This window comes from Megascapheus bottae, chromosome 10 (assembly GCF_031878675.1).
Source record: "Megascapheus bottae isolate mThoBot1 chromosome 10, mThoBot2.hap1, whole genome shotgun sequence".
Taxonomy (NCBI): Eukaryota; Metazoa; Chordata; class Mammalia; order Rodentia; family Geomyidae; genus Megascapheus; species Megascapheus bottae.
This window is the reverse complement of record NC_143518.1, coordinates 11,621,298-11,644,686: the sequence shown is the minus strand read 5'-3', so window position 1 is coordinate 11,644,686 and position 23,389 is coordinate 11,621,298. Positions and strand designations below refer to the sequence as shown.

The 23,389-nt window shown below is 40.1% G+C and overlaps 3 protein-coding genes across 7 annotated transcripts in view; 2 read left to right on the top strand and 1 right to left on the bottom strand.

Annotated features, from left to right (window-relative positions):
- The window catches only part of Wdr64 (WD repeat domain 64), a 107,006-nt gene extending 104,968 nt beyond the window's left edge, over positions 1-2,038 (bottom strand). The window contains exon 1 of the mRNA XM_090340197.1: positions 1,691-2,038. Within this exon, the coding sequence (XP_090196323.1) occupies positions 1,691-1,835 (145 nt within the window). The 5' untranslated portion in view covers positions 1,836-2,038. The remainder of the gene's footprint in view (positions 1-1,690) is intronic.
- Positions 1-20,766, top strand: part of Chml (CHM like Rab escort protein) — a 55,572-nt gene extending 34,806 nt beyond the window's left edge. The window contains exons 1-3 of one of the 5 annotated variants that reach the window (XM_090340192.1): positions 2,166-2,234; positions 8,404-8,504; positions 14,919-20,766. In XM_090340192.1, coding sequence (XP_090196318.1) covers positions 15,218-17,191 — 1,974 coding nt within the window. In that variant the 5' untranslated portion in view covers positions 2,166-2,234; positions 8,404-8,504; positions 14,919-15,217 and the 3' untranslated portion in view covers positions 17,192-20,766. Of the gene's footprint in view, positions 1-2,151; positions 2,235-7,428; positions 7,646-8,403; positions 8,505-9,144; positions 9,185-14,918 lie in introns of those variants that run through there. The other 4 variants (XM_090340194.1, XM_090340195.1, XR_016536825.1 and 1 more) reach the window with 4 other exon arrangements.
- Positions 9,729-23,389, top strand: part of Opn3 (opsin 3) — a 31,415-nt gene continuing 17,754 nt past the window's right edge. Inside the window, exon 1 of the mRNA XM_090340196.1 lies at positions 9,729-10,216. Coding sequence (XP_090196322.1) covers positions 9,844-10,216 — 373 coding nt within the window. The 5' untranslated portion in view covers positions 9,729-9,843. The remainder of the gene's footprint in view (positions 10,217-23,389) is intronic.

Below are 23,389 nucleotides of genomic sequence, written 5' to 3'. Positions count from 1 at the left end.
ATGGATTGTTGATGTTATAAGGAAAGACAACTGAGAAGGAGCAGAAAAATGAATAGAGGTGGCTTGAGGGGAAGAGAAATTCAAGAGGAGTGCATTTAGATTAAGAGGATTTAGCCAGTAGAAAAAGTGATCTCAATGCTGTAGCAGTAAAATGATTGCCTTTTAGGGGCAGATTTAACAATGGAGGGCCAGTGCTGTTTTAGGTAGGTTAGGAAATAGATTGGGAACCTTGCTTTGTCCTACAACGTAAGTACAACATAGGTAGCTTGGAGTTTTCAAAGATGAGTTAGAAAAGATGGTAAAAATTTGGAAAATAAGCTACAGAGCTAAGACAAAATTGCGTTAGGGAAGAGGAATGTTTTGTTGAGTAGTTGGGAAACGTTAGCCACATTCATAAGATCTAAAGTGCATATCTGAAAGTTCTGAGACTAACACTTGTAACACTAACAAAAGTTGAGCAAGTCTCTGCTTCTACTCTTTCATTGTCTGCTTTTCTACTTCTCATTGGTCACCAGATGAATGAAATTTTATTTCATGCAAATCAAATGAAATTTCATTGACTTTCAAGACCTATAAATATATCAAATATTATTCAAATAATACCTGTTCGGGCTCAAATGCTCAAAGTCAAGAACTTTACACTCAAGCCCATAATTGGGCTCCCATCAGTCCTGCATGAGCAGTATAAGGGAACGATAGTGGGAGCAGTAGAGTGGAATGACAGTGAAACAGGAAACCATGCTCCTTACAAGAGACTTTGAGCTCATGATACTTTTAGTAACAGAGATGGTAGGATGCCGCTTAAGATTTGCTTAAGTGTCTCCTAAAATCCCATGTGTATTGATAGCTTGGTTGCCAGTCTGGGTCACCACTAGGCAATGCTGGGACCTTTGGTAGGTGGAGCCTGTGGGAGGAAGTTAGGCTATTGACATTTCTCTTTTGAAGAGATAACTGAGACTCTGGCCTCTTCCTCTCTCTCCTTTCTTCCTAGCTACCAGGAGGTGAGTACTAGGAGGTAATGTCTCAACACAGGCCCCAAACAAATGTTTGCTCTTCTTATTTAAGTTAAAGAGCATGTCTATTCTTTATTGATTATTTAAATATTGGTTATCGCATAATGTTACAGTATCTCACTTTGTTATCTGATATATTGAATTTATTTGTATTTGGTTATTTGAAATTTGATAGGGAAGGGGGGAAAACCAAGACGGGTGTGGGGTGTGGAGGGGAGGGTAATGGGTACCAAGACATGTGAAAGGGTATCAATGTATGTGAATCAATGCACCTTCTATCTGGCAAATATCATGTAACCCGTTTACTAATTACAAAAAATAAAATAAATAAATATTGCTACAGTGACAGAAAGCTAACACAGTGCTACAAGATGGCTTCTCTTACTACCTTCTACTTGGGCACTGTGCACTATAAAGAACATGGGGTCACTAGTAAGCCATTATATAGTTGTGTCTACAGAAGAACCCCTAGATGCCATTTAATTCAGCAGTCTAATTTTATATTTGAGACAGCTTAGGTTTAGAGAAGCAGAAAACATTTGCCATGTCCAATAGCTATTTAGACAAAGTCTAAATAGCTGTGGTATTGAGCTGTGTTGCTTTTCTCTGAAAGTCTAAATCATGCCCTGGTTCAAATCCGAAACCAGAAGTGGACTTCTCATAATCACTGATCTTACCTTCTTTTTGGATAAACAAGCCTGCTCTCTCATCTCTTTTCTGGGCTGCTGTCTGTTCAACCAAATTTTCAAACTTGGACAAGGCTAGTCTGAAATTGTTGACCTGAAGTGCTTTTTTGACTTGCTTGTCCTCCCTGGAATCCATAGGCACACAGGGAATCTTTTATTTCCGTTCAGAAATAATGCTGTAATTCTTCCAATGTGAAAAATCTTCCCATTCTTTCAATGCCTGTCTCTGTTATCTCAGTTTGTGTCCTAGGTCTCATTCCTGTGATCTTAAAAATCGCATTGTGTGGGAAGGAGTAACAGGGTGTTTAGCAGGAGGAAAGCTGAGTTAGGTCTAATGAATTTCATACAGGCAAACACTTCAGTAAAAATCCTGACCTGACCTCACAATGTTACCAGTGTGCTTTAAATGACTTCATTACATCATAATATCTCTGTCACCTCCCAGTTTTCTCATAAGATTGCCATTCCCCTCTCACACACAGGTGTGTATGTGTGTGTGTACTTCCTGAGGTGGGAAATAATGAATATGATCTAGGTAAGAAAGAAAATGGGCACTATTTTCCCTTTTTATATTTCTTTATATCCTAAACTTTTCATGTCTTCCATGAGGAGAAGACGATTTTCACTTTTATTTTTTCTATATTGGATATGGAAACCTTAACAGTAGGACGGCTTCACATTTCCTAGAAAGGTACTCTACTGGTTGACCATACTTCCAGCTCTTTTTTGTTCTGGATATTTTTTAGATAGGATCTTTTTTTTCTGGAATGTCTTCGATTGTGATCCACCTATTTGTGTTTCCTGTCATGGCAGGAATGACAGCTATGTACCACCACATCAGTTATTTCTGTTGAAATGAAGGGCTATAAACTTCTGATATGAGCTGATCTGGAATGGTGACTTTCTTGATTTCTGTCCCCACTTTAGTTAAATTGCTAGGATTATAGACAGGCCACTGGCCTAGAACTTGAACTTTTAAAAACTAAGTTCTTTTAACTTGGGCTTCTAAGGATAAAAATGTGTTTCATCCTGTCATTTCTGCTGTAAGCAAAGATATTTTTAGCAGTCATGGAGAATACAAAGAGTTTTTGTTCCTTTATGAATTGATTTTGAATTTAAATAATAAATGGAGCTAAAATTAGGAAGGAGTAGTTGGTGATTGTTTGGGGAGGTTTTCAAGGTAAAGTATAAGAAAAAGAGACCTTTCTGCATTTCCTATAATTACAACCTTTAATTGTGTTTAATTCAACTTCTCACTGATTCTGATTTTCAACTCTTTTTTTAAAAATTTTTAACTCTTTAGAGATTTCTGCCTACCAACAGTTAAATTCCTATGTTTTAGGTAGATGAATAGGGTTCCTATCCACTTGGCCATCCATCTTTTGAAACATCTCTATATTCACAGATGAAGCCAATGGTATGGAGTGGTTCCTTCAGTTCTGATCCTGTCTCCTTACTGTCTTATTTCTGGATAGGAAGAAGACACCAGGAGAGAAAACCTCTATGCAACAAGTCATGTAGACAATCTGCAACACTATTTATTCCTTCTTTGTTTTCTCTTTAAATATGTATTATTCAGTAGCATCAGAGGAATGAATCCTTCTTCCTGCCTTCTTCATTTATGCTTTTGTATGTTCATCTATCCATTTGTTCAGCAATATCTATTGAATACCAAGTCCGGGTGTGAAGGGCTGTTTTAGGCAGTGATGATTCCATAATGTAAAAGAAGGTTTGAAAAGTTACTTTAGTTTGTATTGTTAAAGACTGGTTCTCTAGCTTTTGCCCCAGTCAGCCTCAGACCATGTTACTTTGATATCCACCTCCACCTTCTGAATAGCTGGAATTAGAGAGATGCATCATCATGCCCACTGTCCAAAATAATTTCTTGAATTTGCAATCTAGTGGAGAAGGCAAGTAAATCAGCATGTAATATGTCAGAAGGTAATAAGTGCCATGCACTCATCATGATGAGTGTGTGTGTTTGTGTGTATGTGTGTGTGGGGGGGTGTTGGGGAGGAGCTCAGAGAAGGTCAAATGAATTTTACTAATAAAAATATAATTGGTGGGACTGGTAATGTGGCCTAGTGATAGAGTGTTTGTCTTACATACACGAAGCCTTAGGTTTGATTACTCAGTATCACATACAGAAAAAAAGCTGGAAGCGGTGCTGTGGCCCTAGTGTTAGAACACCAGCCTTGAGAAAGTCCAAGGACAGTGCCAGGCCCTGAGTTCCAGCCACAGGACTGGCAATATATGTAATTGGAGCCTGGTGCTGATGGATCATGTCTATAATCCTAGCTACTCCTATGAGTACCTGAGATCTGAGGATTGTGACTTAAGGCAGTTGGGGCAGGAAAGTCTACAAGAGATTTATTTATTTATTTATTGCCAGAGCTTGAGCTCAGGACCTGAGCACTGTCCTTAGACTTTCTTAAGGCTAGAGCTCTACCACTTGAGCCTCAGCACCACTTCTGGCTTTTTTCTCTGTATGTGGTACAGAGGAATCCAACCTCAGTCTTTGTGAATTCTAGGCAAGTACTCTACCACTAGGCCAGAGATTTTTTGTTTTATTATCGTGTTTTATTGTCAGGGTAACACGTAGAGGGGTTACAGTTACATTTGTCAGGTAGTGGGTACGTTATGTAAGAGATTCATCTCCCCAATTACCCATTAGAAAACTGGAAGTGGAGCTGTGGCTCAAAGTGGAAGGATGCTAGCTTTGAACAAAAAAGCTCAGCATCCAAGCCCTGAGTTCAAGCCCAGTAACTGGCAGAAATAAAAATTGAAAAACACCTATGTACATATTTTTAGTCTATATATGACTATATATATATATTTCTTGTCTCTATCTATCTATCTATCTATCTATCTATCTATCTATCTATCTATCTATCTATATTCAGAAACCTGAAAGAAAAGAGGTAACAAGCCAGTGGATGAATAGTGGAAGGATATATCAGGAAAATGTAGTAATAAATTCTTTTTTTTTGCCAGTCCCAGGACTTGAACTCAGGGCCTGAGAGCTGCCCTTGAGCTTTCTCAAGGCTACAGCTCTACCACTTGAGCCACAGCATTATTTCTGGCTTTTCTTTCTATGTATGTGGTATGGAGGAATCAAACCCGGGTCTTCATGCCTGCTAGGCAAGCATTCTACCACTAGGCCAAACTCCCGGTAGGAATAACGTTTTGAGATAAGCTTAGCACAACTAAGAAATAGCAAAAAGGCTGTGTGGCTGTTATGATGTGTGCTAGGAGAACAAGATAGGGAGATCAAGGCTGATGGTCAGATCATGTAGCATACTAGAGGGCATTGTAAGGACTTTGGCTTTCACAGCATTGTGGAAAGTTTTTTGAACAGGATAATGACATGATTTGACTTGTGTTTGATAAAGAGTGCTCCAGATATTTTGTGAAGAATAATTAGACAGTGAAAAAAGGGGTAGAGACTAAGAAACCAATTGGGTTGTGAAAAGAAAACAGTTCTTAAAATCATACTAAAGTAATGGCATTTTTCAGTAAACCACCATTTAGCTGTTCTGTACAATGTTTCCCTAACTCCTTTGAGATTTCTGAGGAGGAGAAGGATGCAGTGCACCCACATACCTACTTCTGCAGGTCTAGGTTGTTTTTGCCCTCTACTGGGTATTACAACTTAAGACTTGTAAGGTGATGGGATCCTTGGTAGGGTGAGATGACTTTGGTAAAATCTGTTAGCAATAACCTAGCCAACCCTCCGTATGTCCGAGTAAACTTAATTACTTGTCAAGCTAGACTTGCTTGAGTCTTTCAGTATTGTCTGTTCAGAGACAGGTATTTTATGTCTTCCTGAGAAATTTACAAGCAATTAGCAATTTCATTAATCCAAGTAAGTGATGAGAGATGTATGGATTGTACTTAGGTCATTATCTACAACAAAATAACAGATTATCACACAAATTTATTGAAAATTGTAATGACAAGTCAATATTTGGTGACATCATGGAATTACTATACACTGATTGTATGTTAAAATTATATTGTCATATTGTTTGATTGGTTTATTCTATGCTATAACAAAGTATGTTTGGCTGAGTAGTTTATAAAATATGGATTTTTATTTTCATAGTTCTGCAGGCAGGGAACAGGATCAAGGTTGCAGCAGATTGAGTATGAATAAGAGACCAGTCCTTGGAGATGATATCTTCAAATGACAAAATGAGGAAACAGGTTCTCTAGGACTTCTTTTATAAGGAGACTAATTACATTCATAAAAGAACCTTCATGACCTAATCACATCCCAAAGTGCTATCAATTTGATGGTTAGGTTTCAATACATGGAAGGGAAGGGAGAAACACACATACAAACATTAATAGCATCTCAGTGCAGTTTTAGCAGTACATTTAAGAGCTACATACTGAAATGCAGTCATGCATGCAAGTATGAAGGAGCAGTCAACTGTGCCAAATATTGCTGAGGGTTAAGATATGATGGGTACTGAAAATTAAACATTGGGATGTGAATTAGTGACTTTAACATGAGCTATTTCTGTGGAATGGTGGATTTAAAAAAAGGGAGGAGCCAGGCATGGTGGCTCACACCTGTATTCCTAGCTACTCAGGAGTCTGAGATCTGAGGATTGTGATTCAAAGCGAGGCTGGGCACTAAAGTTTATAATTTTTTTTTTTTGCCAGTCCTGGGTTTGAGCTCAGGGCCTGAGCACTGTCCTTGGACTTTCTCAAGGCTAGAGCTCTACCACTTGAGCCACAGCAAGCACTCTACCACTAGGCCAAACTCCCAGCCCCAAGTCTGTGAAACTCTTATCTCCAATTAACCCCCAGAAAACTGGAAGTGGAACTGTGGCTCAAGGGGTAGAGTGTTAGCCTTAAGCTGAAGAGCTCCAGGACAGTGCCTAGACCCAGAATTCAAGCCCCATAACCAACAACACAAACAAGCAAAAAACCAAGAAGACAGTAAGGACAAATTCATACTTCGCAAAAGGTTCTCAAAAGATTGAGAACATAGAAATGACCAGTAATCAAGCATTAGTACAGGTAGCAGTAAAATGTACTGTCTTAGGAGTAACCTCACAAAACTAAATATTTGAAGACTACCCATATGTGAAGGATAACATGTGAAAGGATGTCAGAAGCAATTCTGCATGCATTTGCCTAATTATCAACTCTAAACTACTTAAAAGAAGGCAACAAGTCCAGTGGGAGCTGAAAGAGAATCCTCAGTAAGCCCATAACTTTCACTTCCTTCCTTTTATCTAAATGAGTCAGGCTAGCCAGCAATCAACAGAAGCCTGCTTAAGAAATGTGGTGAGGATACAGATACATATATGTTTCCAGAGAGGCAGATGCTAGACTCTGAGCAGAGGATCCAGACTATACTGATGATGGCCTACTATACTGGCAATTGCTTGCTTTGGAAATTCTAAGCACAGGATGAAATGGAAACATAAGCAGACAGTTGATAAACCATTGCCCTCGTTACAAAGGATAAGTAGCAACAATCCGATGGACTTTAGCTTATCTAGAGAATTTGTGGCTCATCTTAGAAGACAAAAGCACAGCATTTAAGATCTGATCAAATCGGAGATCATTGCTGCAAGATGAGAGCATTGCTAATCAAGATAGAGTTTTGCTGGCTATCATAGAGGGTATAGTAGAAGACCAACACATTATAGGTAGTGGATCAAGGAAGTAGGAGAATATAAACTTATCCATTCCCCATCTTTATCCTCCAGGTTCTCCAATCTGAAGTGGACTCTATTTTGACAAGTGGACATGAGTTCTGCATGGGTTTTAATGTCTCAATCTTACAATGTTCTGAATTTCTTCTTTACTAGAAGTGACTTGAAGTCTGCAAAATTTTAATAAAAGGACTGGGAAAAAGTGGATAGAAAAATCCAAAATCAATAGTGGGGGAAAATATTAATGTTGCTTTGTTTGCAGAATACTGAGTTGGGCTCGATCAATAAACTGGTAATATCAGTTGTTATTGTAGTTTTGTTATTCAATTGTCATGAAAAAAGATTTCCATTTTAACAATTTCAAGTGCACAATGCAATGGTATTAAAAGTCACAATATTTCCAGAACTTTTGCTTTATCCCCTAAAGGAAGTCTGTACCTATTAAGCAGTCTCTGTTTTTCCTTTACCTCGGCCCATGGTAAATGCCATTCCACGTTCTGGCTGTATGAATTTGACTGTTTTAGGTACCTTATATAAATAGAATCATGTAATAGTTACACATTGTACATGATTTACCTCACATAGCATAGTGTCTTTCAAGTTCATCCAAGTTGAAGTGTGTTCTGGAATTCATTCCTTTTATGAATAATCTCCATACACATATCTATGCAGGATGTAGTTAGGGCTCAATATATTGAGGTGCTTAGATTCTCTCTCCAAGGAATTTGGAATGGGGAGGAGGATGAGAAAGGTACAGGGGGACATTGAAAGTTATCATTTTGGATTGATCTTTTAGTTTCCACCAACTCCAGGCTAGTCACGAGAACAGTGTGTGCCTGTGGCTCAGGACCCCCACCTTCTGTGTAGCCTTGCTAGGTATTGACTGTGTGCAGGGACAAAGGAAAAAGTAGCACTTGGGTTGCGATCACGATCCCAATCTATATTTGACTTGTACTATATTTGCCTTGTAGGCTCCCTAGGAAATGTGTGCTATTCTAAATATAGCATCTACCTCTCTATACCTGCCAGATTTAGGTTGAAGGTTTGGGAACACTGGCGGTCACCTCCAGAGTGTCAGGAAAAAGTGGAGGAGAACAAAAAAGGAATAGGCTGAACTTGATCATCAGCAGGCAAGGAATGTCTTTTGAGGAACAGCAAGGGGCACAGATCTTCCATAGGAATTAGAGGTTGTGCATCCGAGCTGGGGCAGGAGCTGGGCCTGAGTAGGGAGGCAGAAGTTAATGCAAAATCCAATAGGTCAAGGGAGGTAGGGGGCTTTCTGATTGGGCCCAGGATGGGATGTTTACAGCTAGGTTTAGGTAGATTGCATTGCTGGAGTCAGGCAGTCTGCCCTTATCTTTGGTGACTTGCCCTGTATCTGTATGTACCTGGGAAAACAGGGTGGGAGTCAGTCTATCACAGAGGACTTCACCAAGTATGGGTACCAAAATAGAATTTAGATATATTTTAGAACAGGACAGGAAGGACTTGGGGTTCCAGTCAAGGACTTAACCTCAGTTCCTTTCTAATGCCTTTTACTTTTTCCCCTGGAACTCTAAGGGTGATAAGCTTCTTACCCCTTGCCATTACAGTACACATTACTGTAAAAGTCCTTGGACATGCCTTTCAGCTTTGGCTTATTTACCTTGTTTTCTTTTCTGTTTACAAGGCTGGTTAATACCATTTCCCAAGCCTCTTAATACTATGATTTCTTTTGTTTGTATTAAATATATTAGGCAAAGTGTGTGCGATTACAGCTTACCAGTGAGTGGAGAGGCCTATGTGGGATACCCACTCACCAACACTTGGGGTAAGCTTAGGCACTCATAAATATTTATGAATGAAGGCGGAATGACTGAAAGGATGAATGAACATGATGTCTGCAAGCTGGATGCTGGGAGATGAGGTGTGATGAACAGAAACAGTGAGGGTCATTTGTCCCTCTGCTAGCTTATCCTTGGGAGAGGTCCCCAAGCACACTCTGGCAGCCTGGCTAGGCAAGAGTGAAGCGGACCTAGTGGGCGGGGCCAAGGATGCGCAGGGACAGCTGTGACGCACCTGCGGAGAGGGGCGGGGCTACCAGTGCGTACTGGGAGCGCTGTTACAGGCCGGCTGGGAGGGGCGGAGCTACGGGTGCGCGCTGGGGAGCTGTGACGTGCCTGCATAGAGGGGTGGGGCTACGAATACGCGCTGGGGGAGCCTTGACGCACCTCCCGAGAGGGGCGGGGCTACTACTACGTGGTGGGTGGGGCGTGACGTGTCTGCGGAGAGGGGCGGGGCCACGGGGGCGTCCCGGGAGGGCGTGGAGCGCGAGGTGGGCGGGAAGGGCGGTTTGGCGGTCCCGCGTCGAATCCTTCCGCACCATGGCTAGAGCAGCCCGCGGATCCCGAGCCGCACCCTGTGACTGGCGTGCGGCTAGACGCGCGTCTAGCTGAACCTTCCGGGGCCGAGCGCGCGGGGCGCCGGGCCATGTACGCGGGGAACCGCAGCGGGGGCCAGGAGTACTGGGAGGACGGCGGAGCCGCGGGCTCCGAGGGTCCGGCTCCGGCGGGGACGCTGAGTCCCGCGCCCCTCTTCAGCGCGGGCGCCTACGAGCGCCTGGCGCTGCTGCTGGGCTCCGCGGGGCTGCTGGGCGTCGGCAACAACCTGCTGGTGCTGGTGCTGTACTACAAGTTCCCGCGGCTGCGCTGCCCCACGCACCTCCTCCTGGTCAGCCTGAGCCTGGGCGACCTCCTGGAGTCCCTGTTCGGAGTCGCCTTCACCTTCGTGTCCTGCCTGAGGAGCGGCTGGGTGTGGGACGCCGTGGGCTGCGTGTGGGACGGGTTTAGCCGCAGCCTCTTCGGTGAGTCGGCCCGGGGCGGGACGGGAAGCGAATCCCCGCCACGATCGGCTTCCCACCCCCACACCCCGTTCCCAGCCCCCGCAGGCCTCGGGGAGGGACGGGGCAGGGGCTGGCCGCCGGGCCCCCCACGGACCCGCCCGGGCCCCCGGACCGCCTGCCTCCTCCGATCCGTGCCACCTCGGGGGCCCTGTCCTCCCTTCCCCGAACCCCGTGGTCTTCGCCCGGGATCCCTTCCTGCTCCCCAGTACCCCGCCACCACGAGCTCCCCCCCCCCCCACGTCCCCGGTTCGCACCCCACTCCGCATGGCCTTTACATTTGGGGAGAGAAGCCCAGGGGAGAAATGTAAAGCGGGGTGTGGGGGGGCGGAGTGATCAACTCGTGGAAGTTGGAGGAAGGAACAAGAAGAGATTTGAATAGACTTAATATCTCCTGAAACGGGAGATTTAAAATAGTGGCCATCGGCATTTATTATTATTATTAATCCTCAAGTAGCGGTTGTAAGCCACCGAATGTCTCCTGAAAAGTGAGATCTCTCACGCTCACCAAATGCTAATTTTTCCCCTTCTATATTTCGTCCCAGTGACATTACAGGTGGCTCAGAGAGTCCCAACTCTAGTGCACAATTCGTTGGGCAGCCAGTAGATTTCATTAGATCAAGTAGAACGTGGTCGGTGTACTTTATCATACTTGTTTCTACAATACTAATTATCTCTCTTGACAATTCGAGGGACCACTAAACCAGTATCTGGTCAAAGACATGATATTGTAAGAGTGGGAGCAAAATTACCCTGTACCCCGGGAATTTTATTTGTACAAAGGTTAATAGTAGAGATGTTCTAGTTCTTAGAACCCTGAAATCCAATTGATCACAGCATTTTTTTTTCCTTTGCTGCTATTGGAGAACGAGATCTTTGTAAAAATATGCATTCACCAACCTCCTGTTAAAACATTGTGTTATGTGTCATGGTTTCTTAGAGTTTTTTTTTCTTTTTTTAAGGAAACAAGATGTTAGAGAAGTGATTTCATTTATTTGACTTCTGTGATGTCCTCTCATAAACATTAGTCTAATATTTCCTTAGGGCTTTTTTTTTTTGAGAAAATTTCCAAAAATCTGAGACTTAGGGAAGGGACCTTATAGGTGTTTAGGTAGAGACAGAAATGGCTGTATGATTAAAACTCCTTGTGTTTAAAAATTATCCAGTAATTATTACTATTATTATTGTTATTTTTGCCAATCCTGGGCTTTAGCTCAGGGACTGAGCACTGTCCTTGGACTTTCTCAAGGCTAGAGCTCTACCACTTGAGCCACAGCACCACTTCTGGCTTTTTCTATGTATGTGATACTAAGGAATTGAAACCGGGTCTTCGTGCATGCTAGGCAAGCACTCTACCACTAGTTCAAACTCCCGTCCCCATCCAGTAATTATTTCAGGCAGGACTAAGCTTTTAATAATTCCAGCTCCCACCTAAAGTGTCATCAGTAATGTGCACAGGGGAAAATGTGTTTTTTTCTCATAGGCATGAAAGGGGTTTTTTTGTTCTTTTAATAAAATTCTTTTTCTATGCTGGGAAATTCTGTTTTGGCACCTAACAAGATACTATCAGTTTTTAAAATAAGTAGCAGTAAGGTTTTCTTGACCTCATGCTGTCTGCTGGCCCTTCTGTATCTCCTTACTCTCTCTCCCCTTTTTATTCCTTCAGCCATTCCTGCTTGGGCTATCTCAATCAGAAGTGATTTTTTTTTTCAGAAGCAATTTTGTAAGATTGCCAAAAATATTCTTACGTGCAATGGTATTTTATTTATTTAAGCCAGTTCTGGGGCTTGAACTCAGGGCCTGAGCACTGTCCTTGGACACCTTTGCTCACTTGAGTCACGGTGCTACTTCTGGCTTTTTCTGTGTATGCAATATGGAGGAATTGAATCCAGGGCTTTGTGCATGCTAGGCAAGCACTCTAGTACTAGGCTACCTACCCTTCTAGCCCTGTGCAATGGTATTTTGCCCATGGGTTGCTCATTTTGCTTCACAGGAACTTTATTTTTACTATTATTATTTGGAAATATTGGGATTTAAATTCAGGACCTTGCCTTTCTCAGCCAACACTCTAGCACTGGAGCTATGCCATCAGCTCCTTTTTGCATAATAATGGGATAAGGCATCACAATTTTGTCTTTGCAACCTCAGGCACATGGTCCTCATACCTGTGTCTCCCACATAACTGGAGGACAGGCTCAACATCACCTCATCTAGCTTGTGTGTTAAGATGGGTGCTCATTACCTTCTTTCATAGAGTGGACTTGAAACTTTGTTTAAATGATTTTCAACTCCCCAGTACCTGGGCTTAAAGGTTATATACCCATATATACCCTGCTATCAAAACATTTAGTTAGTGCTTTAAATCCTCATTTTAAAACTAGCGGTAGACATTTCAGAGTTAGAGAATTGGAAACTTGCTTAACCCCGTGGAGGACAAATCAAAAGTAAGATTCTGTGGTACTTAAAATGTTCTTAGCAAAAATTAGAATTTCTTTGACCGGGGTGTGCTTTGAGGTTATGGTGAAGGATATTTCTCGTTACCCTTAGCAAGAATTAACCAGCCATGGAATTGGAAGGCAGGGGAGGCTTGTTCTGTGTTGGAGACATGCCTATCAAGTGGGAAGATCACGCTGGTCTGTGGACAGGAGAAGGGGTCCCACTCTTAATCCTGTGGCTGACTGTGTAAGCTTTCCCAACTCCTTAATCTCCACTGCCTTCAGTTTCTCACTCTCACTGTGGAGTAATGAAGCTTCATGATCTTTGAGCACATCCATGGGCTTTGTACTTTGAGAACTTCTTTAATATCTGTGGTTTAGAAATCACTTACTCTTAGCTTAGGGCTCGTGACCTATGTCCTTGTTTCTTCCTCTCGCGCTCAATCCTGACCCCTTGTAAGCTGAGAATAAGCATATACCATGGTTATTTGAGTCTTTCTCTTCACACCTTGCTGGTAGGTCACATAAGTAATTCATTCTTGTACACACACGTATACATGAGTATGTCCATTTCTGTTGCATGCATATGATATATATATATCATCTATATGTGTATGCACATGTATGTATGCATATATATATATATATGTATAGTGTAATCCGGGCAATGTTTTCCTCCTGTGCTCAGGTCCTAGCTTCTCAGGAAATAGCAAGAATAAGTTAAATTCCTGGTATTCTTGAGACAGGTTTTGACTAGTTAGGGCTATTAATCATTTCAGTTAAGCTGACCTCGTCAGTTTCATCTAAGTTCCAGTTGAATGGGATAAACAGTCTTTTTTACTTGTACTGGCTCATATTTCAGTATGTTTAATGATAGTGAACATTAAAGGTCAAACAGCTCTCAATGTTACTGGGAAAGCTATCATCTGTAATGATAAACAGTAGAAAGTCCAGCACTGGGGATGTGTCTCAGGTGAGTATGCCCTCTGGGCCCATGGCTCCGGCCACACTAAACATTAGACAGACCTTCTACATAAAGAAAATACTCTGCATTATGGTAGAAGTTAACAGGAGGGACTTTCTCACTGCCCCTTGAAAAGTAATAATAACATAAGGGTCTTGGCAGAGGACATTTAGAATTATCTTTTCTTAGGTGACAGAGACATGGTTGCAGAGACAGACCAGCAGAATGCAAATATTACTTTCTTCAAATATTACCAATGGGTGTAATTTATGTTAACATTTTAATATATGAAACCAGAAACGTTTTTATTTTTACTTAGAAATGTACATGTATACATTTGAATAAAAATGATTAGCAATATTTTTTCCCTCAGAAGTACTCTTTTATGTACTATTTTAAATTTTTATTATAAAGGTGATGTACACAGAGTTACAGTTACATAGTCAGGTAAAGAGTACATTTCTTTCTAAACAGTATCACTTCTTCCCTCACTCTCTCCTAGCTTTTCCTCTCCCACCCCAAGTTGGGTTAGTTCATAGGATCAAATGATGATCATTTGTTCACCCTTTGTCCCTCCATTTTTGTATGCACTTTTTTTTTTTTTTTTGCCAATCCTGAGGCTTGAACTCAGGGCTTGGGCACTGTCCTTGGGCTTTCTCAAAGGTATTATTCTACCATTTGAGCCACAGCACCACTTCCAGCTTTTTCCCCCTGTATATATGGTACTGAGGAATCAAACCCAGCTCTTTGTGCACGCTAGGTAAGCACTCTACTAGGCTATGCTCCAGCCTGCACTTTTTTTTTTTAATGCTATTTCACTGCAGAACTTTTTTTGTAATAAGCCGTGGTCCAGCCAAATAGTCTTGTGTAGTTACCATAAGATCTAGAGTTGGGTTGGTAAGATCTTTTTAGCTGTTCTGGAATCATGTGCAGACTGTATTGGCCACAGAAATATTCCTAATCACAATGTTTCTGTAAGTCATAATCTGTTGATACACTTCCTCACAGTTTATTGAAATGTTTTCTTAGAAGTAAATGTATTAATTAGTTTTATGAACAACTATGTCTCCTTATTATCTGTTGCCTGATTGGGAGGTTATATAGCTCATTTTCAAGAAATAGAAAACATGGGAAAAAGTATTTCATGTGGCGTAGTAGACATTGATATCTAAGTAACAAATCATATACCAATGTATTGTAATTGCTGTTGCATGTAATTACTTTTCTCATGTTTACAATTGTATTTTCTTGAATTTTCTTCTTTCAGAGAAGAGTTCCAGTCACAAATGCATACTTAATGCAATTTGACATTTACTGCTAAGGTGAAATGCAGAAATGAAAACGACACATCCATTTTAGTATTCTCAGATGTGATTAGATGTTTTTTATCATGTTTCTGTGCCACTGACTTATTCCAAAATGCTTATAAAGGTAACAGTTAAATAGCTAGGACCTGCATACTTCTGGGATAAACTTGAGACACAAGGAAGGAGATCTTGTTCCAGCATAATCACACCTTGGAGGAGCCTTCTGCAGCAGCTTTCCCTAGATCTTTTGCCTCCGAGAATGGCTGACAGGCTTCCCACAGAGTTTGATGTGGTGATAATAGGGACAGGACTGCCTGAGTCCATCCTTGCAGCCGCGTGCTCAAGAAGTGGACAGAGGGTCCTGCATGTTGACTCAAGAAGTTACTATGGAGGTAACTGGGCAAGTTTCAGCTTTTCTGGGTTGCTGTCCTGGTTGGAAGAACTTCAACAACACAGTGACACTGGGGAAGAAACGACTGCTGCGTGGCAACACTTGATTGAGGACACAGAGGAAGCCATCCCTCTTCGAAAGGACGACGAAACCATTCAACACGCAGAAATATTTTGTTATGCAAGTCAAGATAGGGAGGCTAGTGTTCAAGAGATTGATGCCCTACAGAAAAATTCTTCCTCAGAGACATCTAGTACCTCCATTAAACCCCTGGATTCCACATACCTTCCTGAAGAGAAACACCCAGCACCCATTACTACCCACAAAACACCTGCCGAACACACTCAAAAAAGTGATGGAAAGATTTCACTGGAAGTACCTAATGTAGAGGAGGTGATGGAGAAAGAAAAGTATTGTGATGATAAAATCTGTATACACACAGTTTCAGATGAAGGGAGAAATGAAAACAAACCTGCAGACAAACCTCAAAACAATGCCAATAAACATAAGAGAAACAGGATTACTTACCCTCAGATGGTTAAAGAAGGCAGGAAATTTAATATTGATTTGGTATCAAAGCTGTTGTATTCTCAAGGATCATTGATTGATCTTTTAATCAAGTCAAATGTTAGTCGTTATGCAGAATTTAAAAACGTGACTCGGATTCTTGCCTTTCGGGAAGGCAAGGTAGAACAGGTGCCTTGTTCCAGAGCAGATGTCTTCAATAGCAGAGAACTCACTATGGTTGAAAAGAGGATGCTGATGAAATTTCTTACATTCTGTGTAGACTATGAGCAGCATCCTGATGAATACCAAGATTTCCAGCAATGTTTATTTTCAGAGTACTTAGAAACTAAAAAATTAACCCCTAACCTTCAACATTTTATACTACACTCGATTGCAATGATATCAGAATCATCTTGCACTACACTTGATGGCCTTAAAGCAACCAAAAACTTTCTTCAATGTCTTGGGCGATATGGCAACACTCCCTTTCTATTCCCTTTGTATGGGCAAGGAGAAATTCCCCAGTGTTTCTGCAGGATGTGTGCAGTTTTTGGTGGAATCTATTGTCTTCGACATAAAATAAGATGCCTTGTAGTTGACAAAGAATCTAGAAAATGTAAAGCAATTATAGATCACTTTGGTCAGAGGATAAATGCTGCGTATTTTATTGTGGAGGACAGTTACCTTTCTAGGGAAATGTGCTCCAATGTGCAATACAAGCAGATATCAAGGGCAGTGCTCATTACAGACAGATCTGTTCTGCAGACAGATTCAGATCAGCAGATTTCCATCTTGATAGTGCCACCAGAAGAGCCAGACACTTGTTCTGTTCGGGTCACAGAACTGTGTTCATCAACTATGACATGCATGAAAGATACCTATCTTGTACATCTGACCTGTTCATCTTCAAAAACAGCGAGAGAAGACCTGGAGTCGGTAGTGAATAAGTTATTTGCTCCTTTTGGTGAAACAGAAGCAGATGAGGAAGGACTCAAAAAACCAAGACTTTTGTGGGCTCTTTATTTTAATATGAGAGACTCCTCAGGGGTCAGCAGAAGCGCCTATTATGGCTTACCTCCCAATGTGTACATCTGCTCTGGGCCTGATTGTGGTCTGGGGAATGAGCATGCGGTCAAGCAGGCAGAAACACTGTTCCAGGAGATCTTTCCAGGTGAAGAGTTCTGCCCTCCTCCTCCAAATCCAGAAGACATTATCTTTGATGGTGATGATAAACAATCAGATGCTCCAGGAACTGATAATACCACAATGGCCAAAGTAGAAGACTCCACAGAAATAAAAAACCTGGAAAACCCGGGACAACGCCTTCAGAATTAGGAGAGTGCAAATTGGAAATTTTCTTCATCTCAGCATTGAATAGTCCCACTTGAAGAACAGCTTCGGTATGAGTAATTACAGGTGACTATATAAGATCAGACTTGCAGATACCTGTAGCTTCCTTTGAGACAGTGGACATTGTATGTCTTATCAGTAACTGGCTTTTGAACTTTGTTTCAGTATTGGCTTCATGATCCAGTCTTAAAACAAAGCTAGCTTTACTTTACTATTGAGTGTATGTGTGAGAATTTCATGTGAACATTTCAGGTAAAGGGAAGGTATAATTGTATCTACTATTGGTATTCAGATTTTATCTGTAGAATAATAAATGATGTCAAAGACATACTTCAGTTATACAATTTCTACCATTTGTTTGAATAGCAAAACACAAACACAAGTAGTTATGTATTTTGTATACAATACAAATAAGTACTTGGTAGTAAGATTAGCGACCAATACAAGTGCCAACATGACAAAAATACAGTTGTCTAACTTGAACAATTAGCTTTGCATGATCCTTTATTCTTTGTGAAGGTCTGATGTTACATTTTTCAGGTGATTTCATACTCTTGAATTAGTGAGGCAGCTATATCAAGATAGCCTTCAGCTCTGGAAAAACAGCATTGTTTAGAGCTCTTGAAGAGTTCATTTTTTGGAGGAAAAATTTCAAAGAAAATCTAAGGGATAAGATTAGTTTGCAGAGTCCTTGCTGACATCTAAAAAAGCTTCCAAAGATAACTGAGGCCAAAATAGATTATTCCAGGCAGGAATTACAGCACAGACTGTTGGAGGAGCCAACATTGGCACTTTTGTCTTCCTTTGATGATTCCTCAAACTGTTGATCTTCCACTGACTTTTTGGTGTTAGAAGATTTAAGAGTGTAGATTCTGCAAAAGGAGGAGAAAGCACCTGTCACTATCTAGAGCTGTTGGGAAAGACAGTTACAGGCTTCACAGCTTTCTGAGTCAGAGAAATGTGAGAATAAGATTAATTAAAACTAAATGCTATTTTAGGACTATGCATCTCTTGAAGCAAAATTTGGCCATTTTAGCAAAATAATGCTCTTTGATAACATCTTCTGATTTGAACCCTGTGTTAGAAGGATTTTAGCACAAAATAAGTTCTCACTATACTCTTGTTGGTTGAAATAAAGTAGTTTTGAGGACCAAAAATAGAAATGCAAAGAATTAGTATCATTGTTTTTAAAATAAGTAATATTTCTGGATAGATTGTAAAGTTTAAATAATTGGAATGCTTGAAGTGACCTATAAAATGGTAATGAATAGAAGAAAAAATTAGCCAACTGTAGTAGCATTTGTCTGTAATCTCAGGTATTCGTGAAATAGAGGCAAAAGGATCTCAAGTTCAAGACCAGCCTTGACAAAAGTAGCAAAAATGAAATAAATGGTGGGGGGAGTAACTCAAGAGGTAGACCACTTACCTAGTATGGCTGTGAGTTCAGTTCCCAGTACCACAAAAAGAAAGGAAGGAAGGAAGGAAGGAAGGAAGGAAGGAAGGAAGGAAGGAAGGAAGGAAGGAAGGAAGGAAGGAAAGAAAGATAAAGGTAATTCAAACCTACTGAAGTTTTCCCTTATCACAGATTACTCATAATAAATTGAGAAGAGGTACATAGAGAAATTGCAAAGGATACATCCAACAGTAGCCAAATGATGGAATCAGTTTAGAGGTAGAGGTGCCCAAGAACAGATGAATGGATAAATAAGTTATGGAATGTTACACAGACATAAAGAAAAAATTAATCAGTTTCAGGAAAACAGATGTTACTTGAGGACATCTTGCTGAGACAAGCCAAGCTTTAAAAATAAAATATCATATGCTTTCAGTTATATGTAGAAGCTAGACCAAAAAGACATTCATGCTCGTGGGCATATACATAAGTATAAATATCCATATATATTATCCCTTAGGTAATTAAAATGTAGACCATGAATCATGCTAAGAGACTACTCAGGTAGAGAGGGGAGAATAGAAACACATCTCAATTCTATATAAGAGGCAATACAGAGAAAATTGCCAATAGGGGAATTGGAAGGGAAGAGACATAGAGTCATAGTCACATAGTCACGTGGAGACTCTCAGGTACTCTCAGAGGTGTGTACCTGGGAGAAGAATAAAGAGCAATGAATACTATCAAAATAGACTACTCACAATTATGGAAACAAAACACGGATCATGTTGGCAATGCTCATTTTTAAAAGGGCACAGGGAGTATGATGGAAGCGAAATTGCCTAGAATATAGCACTAATATAGAGATGAAACAATGAAATCCCTTGTCCTGTACAACTGATACACGTAATACAAAAACTGAAAAGATGATATAGCTAAATATAACAGAAATAAGTATTAAAGTAGGCCAAATTTTCTTGTTTTCAAAACTAAGAAAATGATCTGTTACTGAAAATCAGCACAGAATAATAAGTTGGAGGTGAGACATTATAACCAATAAGGAACATTTAAAAATAAGAATTCCTGTGAGAGACATCTTGGTATTATAATGGAAAGCAGTGAACAGGGATGCCTCTAGTCATTCATACTTTGATAATCCTGGCTACTATTCTACCATCTATAAAACAATATGTAGCAATTACTATGAGGCTTAAGTTTGGACATATATGAAGCACATATGAGGAACTGTAATGTGACACCAATATGCAATTTGTTACAGTCTCATTTATCATTCAAATTGGATGCTTTATGTAACTTAATAGCAAGTTGAAATCTAGGAAGGTAAATGGGCACAGACATTAGTTTAAAAGGAAAGATCGGAACTTTGCTCTTTTAAACGTCCTTACAGCATGGTATTAAGCAACCTTTCTAAATTCTGTGCAGCTGTAGACCAATAAGCCATTTGGAAAGAAGTGTTAAATAACTGTTGGTAGAAAGAAATAACTTGATAGGTGCTGGTGGCTCATGCCTGTAATTCTAGCTACTTAGGCGGCTAGTATCTGAGGATCATGGTTTAAAGCCAGCCAGGGCAGGAAAGCCTGTGAGACTGTTCAAAGTGGAGCTGTGGGTCAATGGTAGAGTGTTAGTCTTGAGCAAAACTGCTCACAGACAGCACCCAGGCTCTTGATTTTAAGCCCCAAGACTAGCATAAAAAACAAAACAACAAAAACCTAGGTAGCTAGGTGCTGGTGTCTCATGCCTTGTGCTCCTGCCTACTCAGTTAATATCTGAGATGGTGGTTTAGAACCAGCCTGGACAAGAAAGTCTATGAGACTCCTATCTCCAATACATCACCAGAAAACTGGAAGTAGTGCTGTGGCTTAACACTCCATCCTTGAGTGAAAAAGCTCAGGGACAGCACCCAGGCCCAGCGTTCAAGGCCATAATTGGCAAAAACAAAAACAAGGTAGATCCTTATGGAAACATGATAATGCAGTTTCTTCAAGATATACCAAATGTTAAGTATAAAAGAAAAGACATCTGTGTCTTAACAATGAAAGTGAGCTCTGAAAATGAAAAACACTGACAGTGTAGATCAACTGAAAGAAAAATGAGAGCTACATCCTCCATAAGAAAAAGGGGGGAAACATTTGCATTGCATAACACTTAAAACACTTCTGTTCTTATACTCTTTACTAAGCAGATTTATAAAGGGTTAGGTGACAATAAGAACATACAAATAATGATTCATTAATATTAAAGTATAAATTGAAATACCTGATCAATCTAGTTCATGTTATTGGGTAGAAAATTTTATATTTGCATATGGCTTATACCATTAGCGTTGCATGCTAGCAGTCACTTTAGAGCACTATGTAAAAAAAACTATCATGAGCTCTGTAGCTGGTCTTTTAACATACTGAGTCAATCTAAGTAGGACTTGCCCAAGAAAATATTTAAAAGAAAAATGCTACTTATGCACAGATGTTTTTAGCATTGTTATTCCTGTACATTTTTTAAAAAATCCTGTTGGTGGAAAAATGGATACACTTTGGTGTGTTGCTCTTGCTATCATACAATGTCACATAGCCACTAAATGATATTTATATATGCAGTTATAAATAGATATATAAAGATGTATGCAAAAGTGTTTAAGAATAAAAAATGTTAATTACAACACATTTTATTGTTTCCTGATTCTATTTCTGTAACACATTAGGTCTCTATATTGAAAGGTATCAAAAGATATGTAATTACACTTTAACATGAAGTTTTTTTCTGTAAAATATTGAATGCACAGTAAAAATAAAAGATTGACAAAATGGTCTACTGAAATGGTGAACAAATCACTGGTAGTTTGGAAGGTTGTAGAATCCAATAAAAAGTTCTAAGTGTTCAAGTCCCAAAGAAAACTTCCAAAAATTTGTAGCAGAAAGTTTATACCAGCTTGATAGGAAGAAATTATAGGTCTAAATAGGCTTCTGTCTTTCCTCAGTTCCCAATATTAAGGAATAATAGTGGTAAAGGATTCCAGAAGTCAGTACAAAGACATTCCAAACTGGCTGAGACATGGCCTCAAGCCTAAAGTCCCACAGCAGCTACATGACAGGGAACCTTGAGGTCCAGGTCACTGAAGGAAGGTAGGACTCACAGGTGGCCAAGCCCTGGCCTGGGCAGATCTGGGGATGGAGGGAAGCTCCTTCTGCCCCTTCTTCCAGGCAGCCTGAGAGATCCATGTCAAGGCAACTTAATTAAAAAGACAGAAGAATTGACATTAAACTAGAGATTAGAAATACTATGTGTGCTGGTGGCCCACCCTGTAATTCTGGCTACTTGGGAGGCTGAAAGTTAAAGATCATTTTGAAGCCATCCTGGGCAGAAAAGCCTACAGGGCTCTTCTCTCCAGTTCGCAAGGACAAACAAATTTGGATGTGGGAATGTGGCTCAAATGATAACATGCTAGCATTGAATGAAATAACCAACCAAGAGCTCAAGGAGCTCCAGCCTTACTACTTGTGTGTGTGTGTGTGTGTGTGTGTACACGCACACTCAAACACTCTAGTATAGGAATTACAAATGTAAAAATGATTAAGTCACCTTCTTTGAACCTCCTCAGTTTATTGGAATGCATCCTTTACCTTAAGGAGCTACCTATCACACTTTAATTACCAATTTTAACTACCAATATTATCCTTTCCTTAACAAGAAACCTCTGGAATTTGATACCTTGTGGTGTGTGATAGTTCTTTTATAGGTGACAAAACCTTTTATAACACAACTGGATACAAGCAGTTTATAGGTTAGCAATTGAGTTGGTTAACATTTCCTAGAAATCTACTTCAGGCAACATTCAGATAGTTTCTGTTAGAAATTGTCCTTGGGCAAAGAAGAGGGAGAAGAGATGGGAAGTCATGTTCCTGTTGACCTCGAAATAGCTGTTTCTTTGAGGATTTGGGGGGACTTAAACCTTTATTATAAAGAGACATTATTTTGATACTTTCTTTCCATTTAACCAGAAATTGAATATTCACATTTCAGCAGCAGGGGGCGTGGAAACTCCATTTTTCTAGAATGTCTCAAAAGTGTAGTGAATGGTCAAACCTAATTTGACTGTGACATAAATATATGTGACATCAATTCTGCTAAAGCATACATAAAATGTTTTCTTCTGACAACTATATGGCATGTTTCTCATGACACCTATGTAAGGTAAGAACTAGTAATTATACCCATTTTACAGACAAGACCTGAAATCTAGCTTGCCTTGACTAACTTCTGCTTAATATTTACATCCACTGGTAAGAAATTTTGTTCCCATGTCTAAACAGTTATAGTTATTTCACAGAATAATGCATGAATCAGTATTTTTAAGATGTTGGCTTCAGGAATTTTAGAAGTATTTTCCTCCTGTAAAATAAAACTATAAATTAAAATCTCTAAACTAAGGTTAAAAGATGAGTTGCTCATTTAAGTTCACATCTGGAATACTTGTGATGTCAAGAGCTTCATTCCTTTATGTATTTATTTCTGCTGTTGTCCTATGATTTTGGCAATTGCTTATTGCTAAACATTTTATCTTGTATTCAGAGCAACTACTTAATAAAAGCATACACATAAGAGGAAATAGTGATGAATTTGTACTCAGGTGCAGGGTGGACAGGTCAGTAGTGCATGTTTATAATTCAGGAGGAAATAATCTTTTAGGCATTTTAGATTTTAAGGAAATAAAACAGTGCAAAAGCTTCCATGTTGATTCATTTTGTTATATGTCATATAATCCTGCCTCCTGG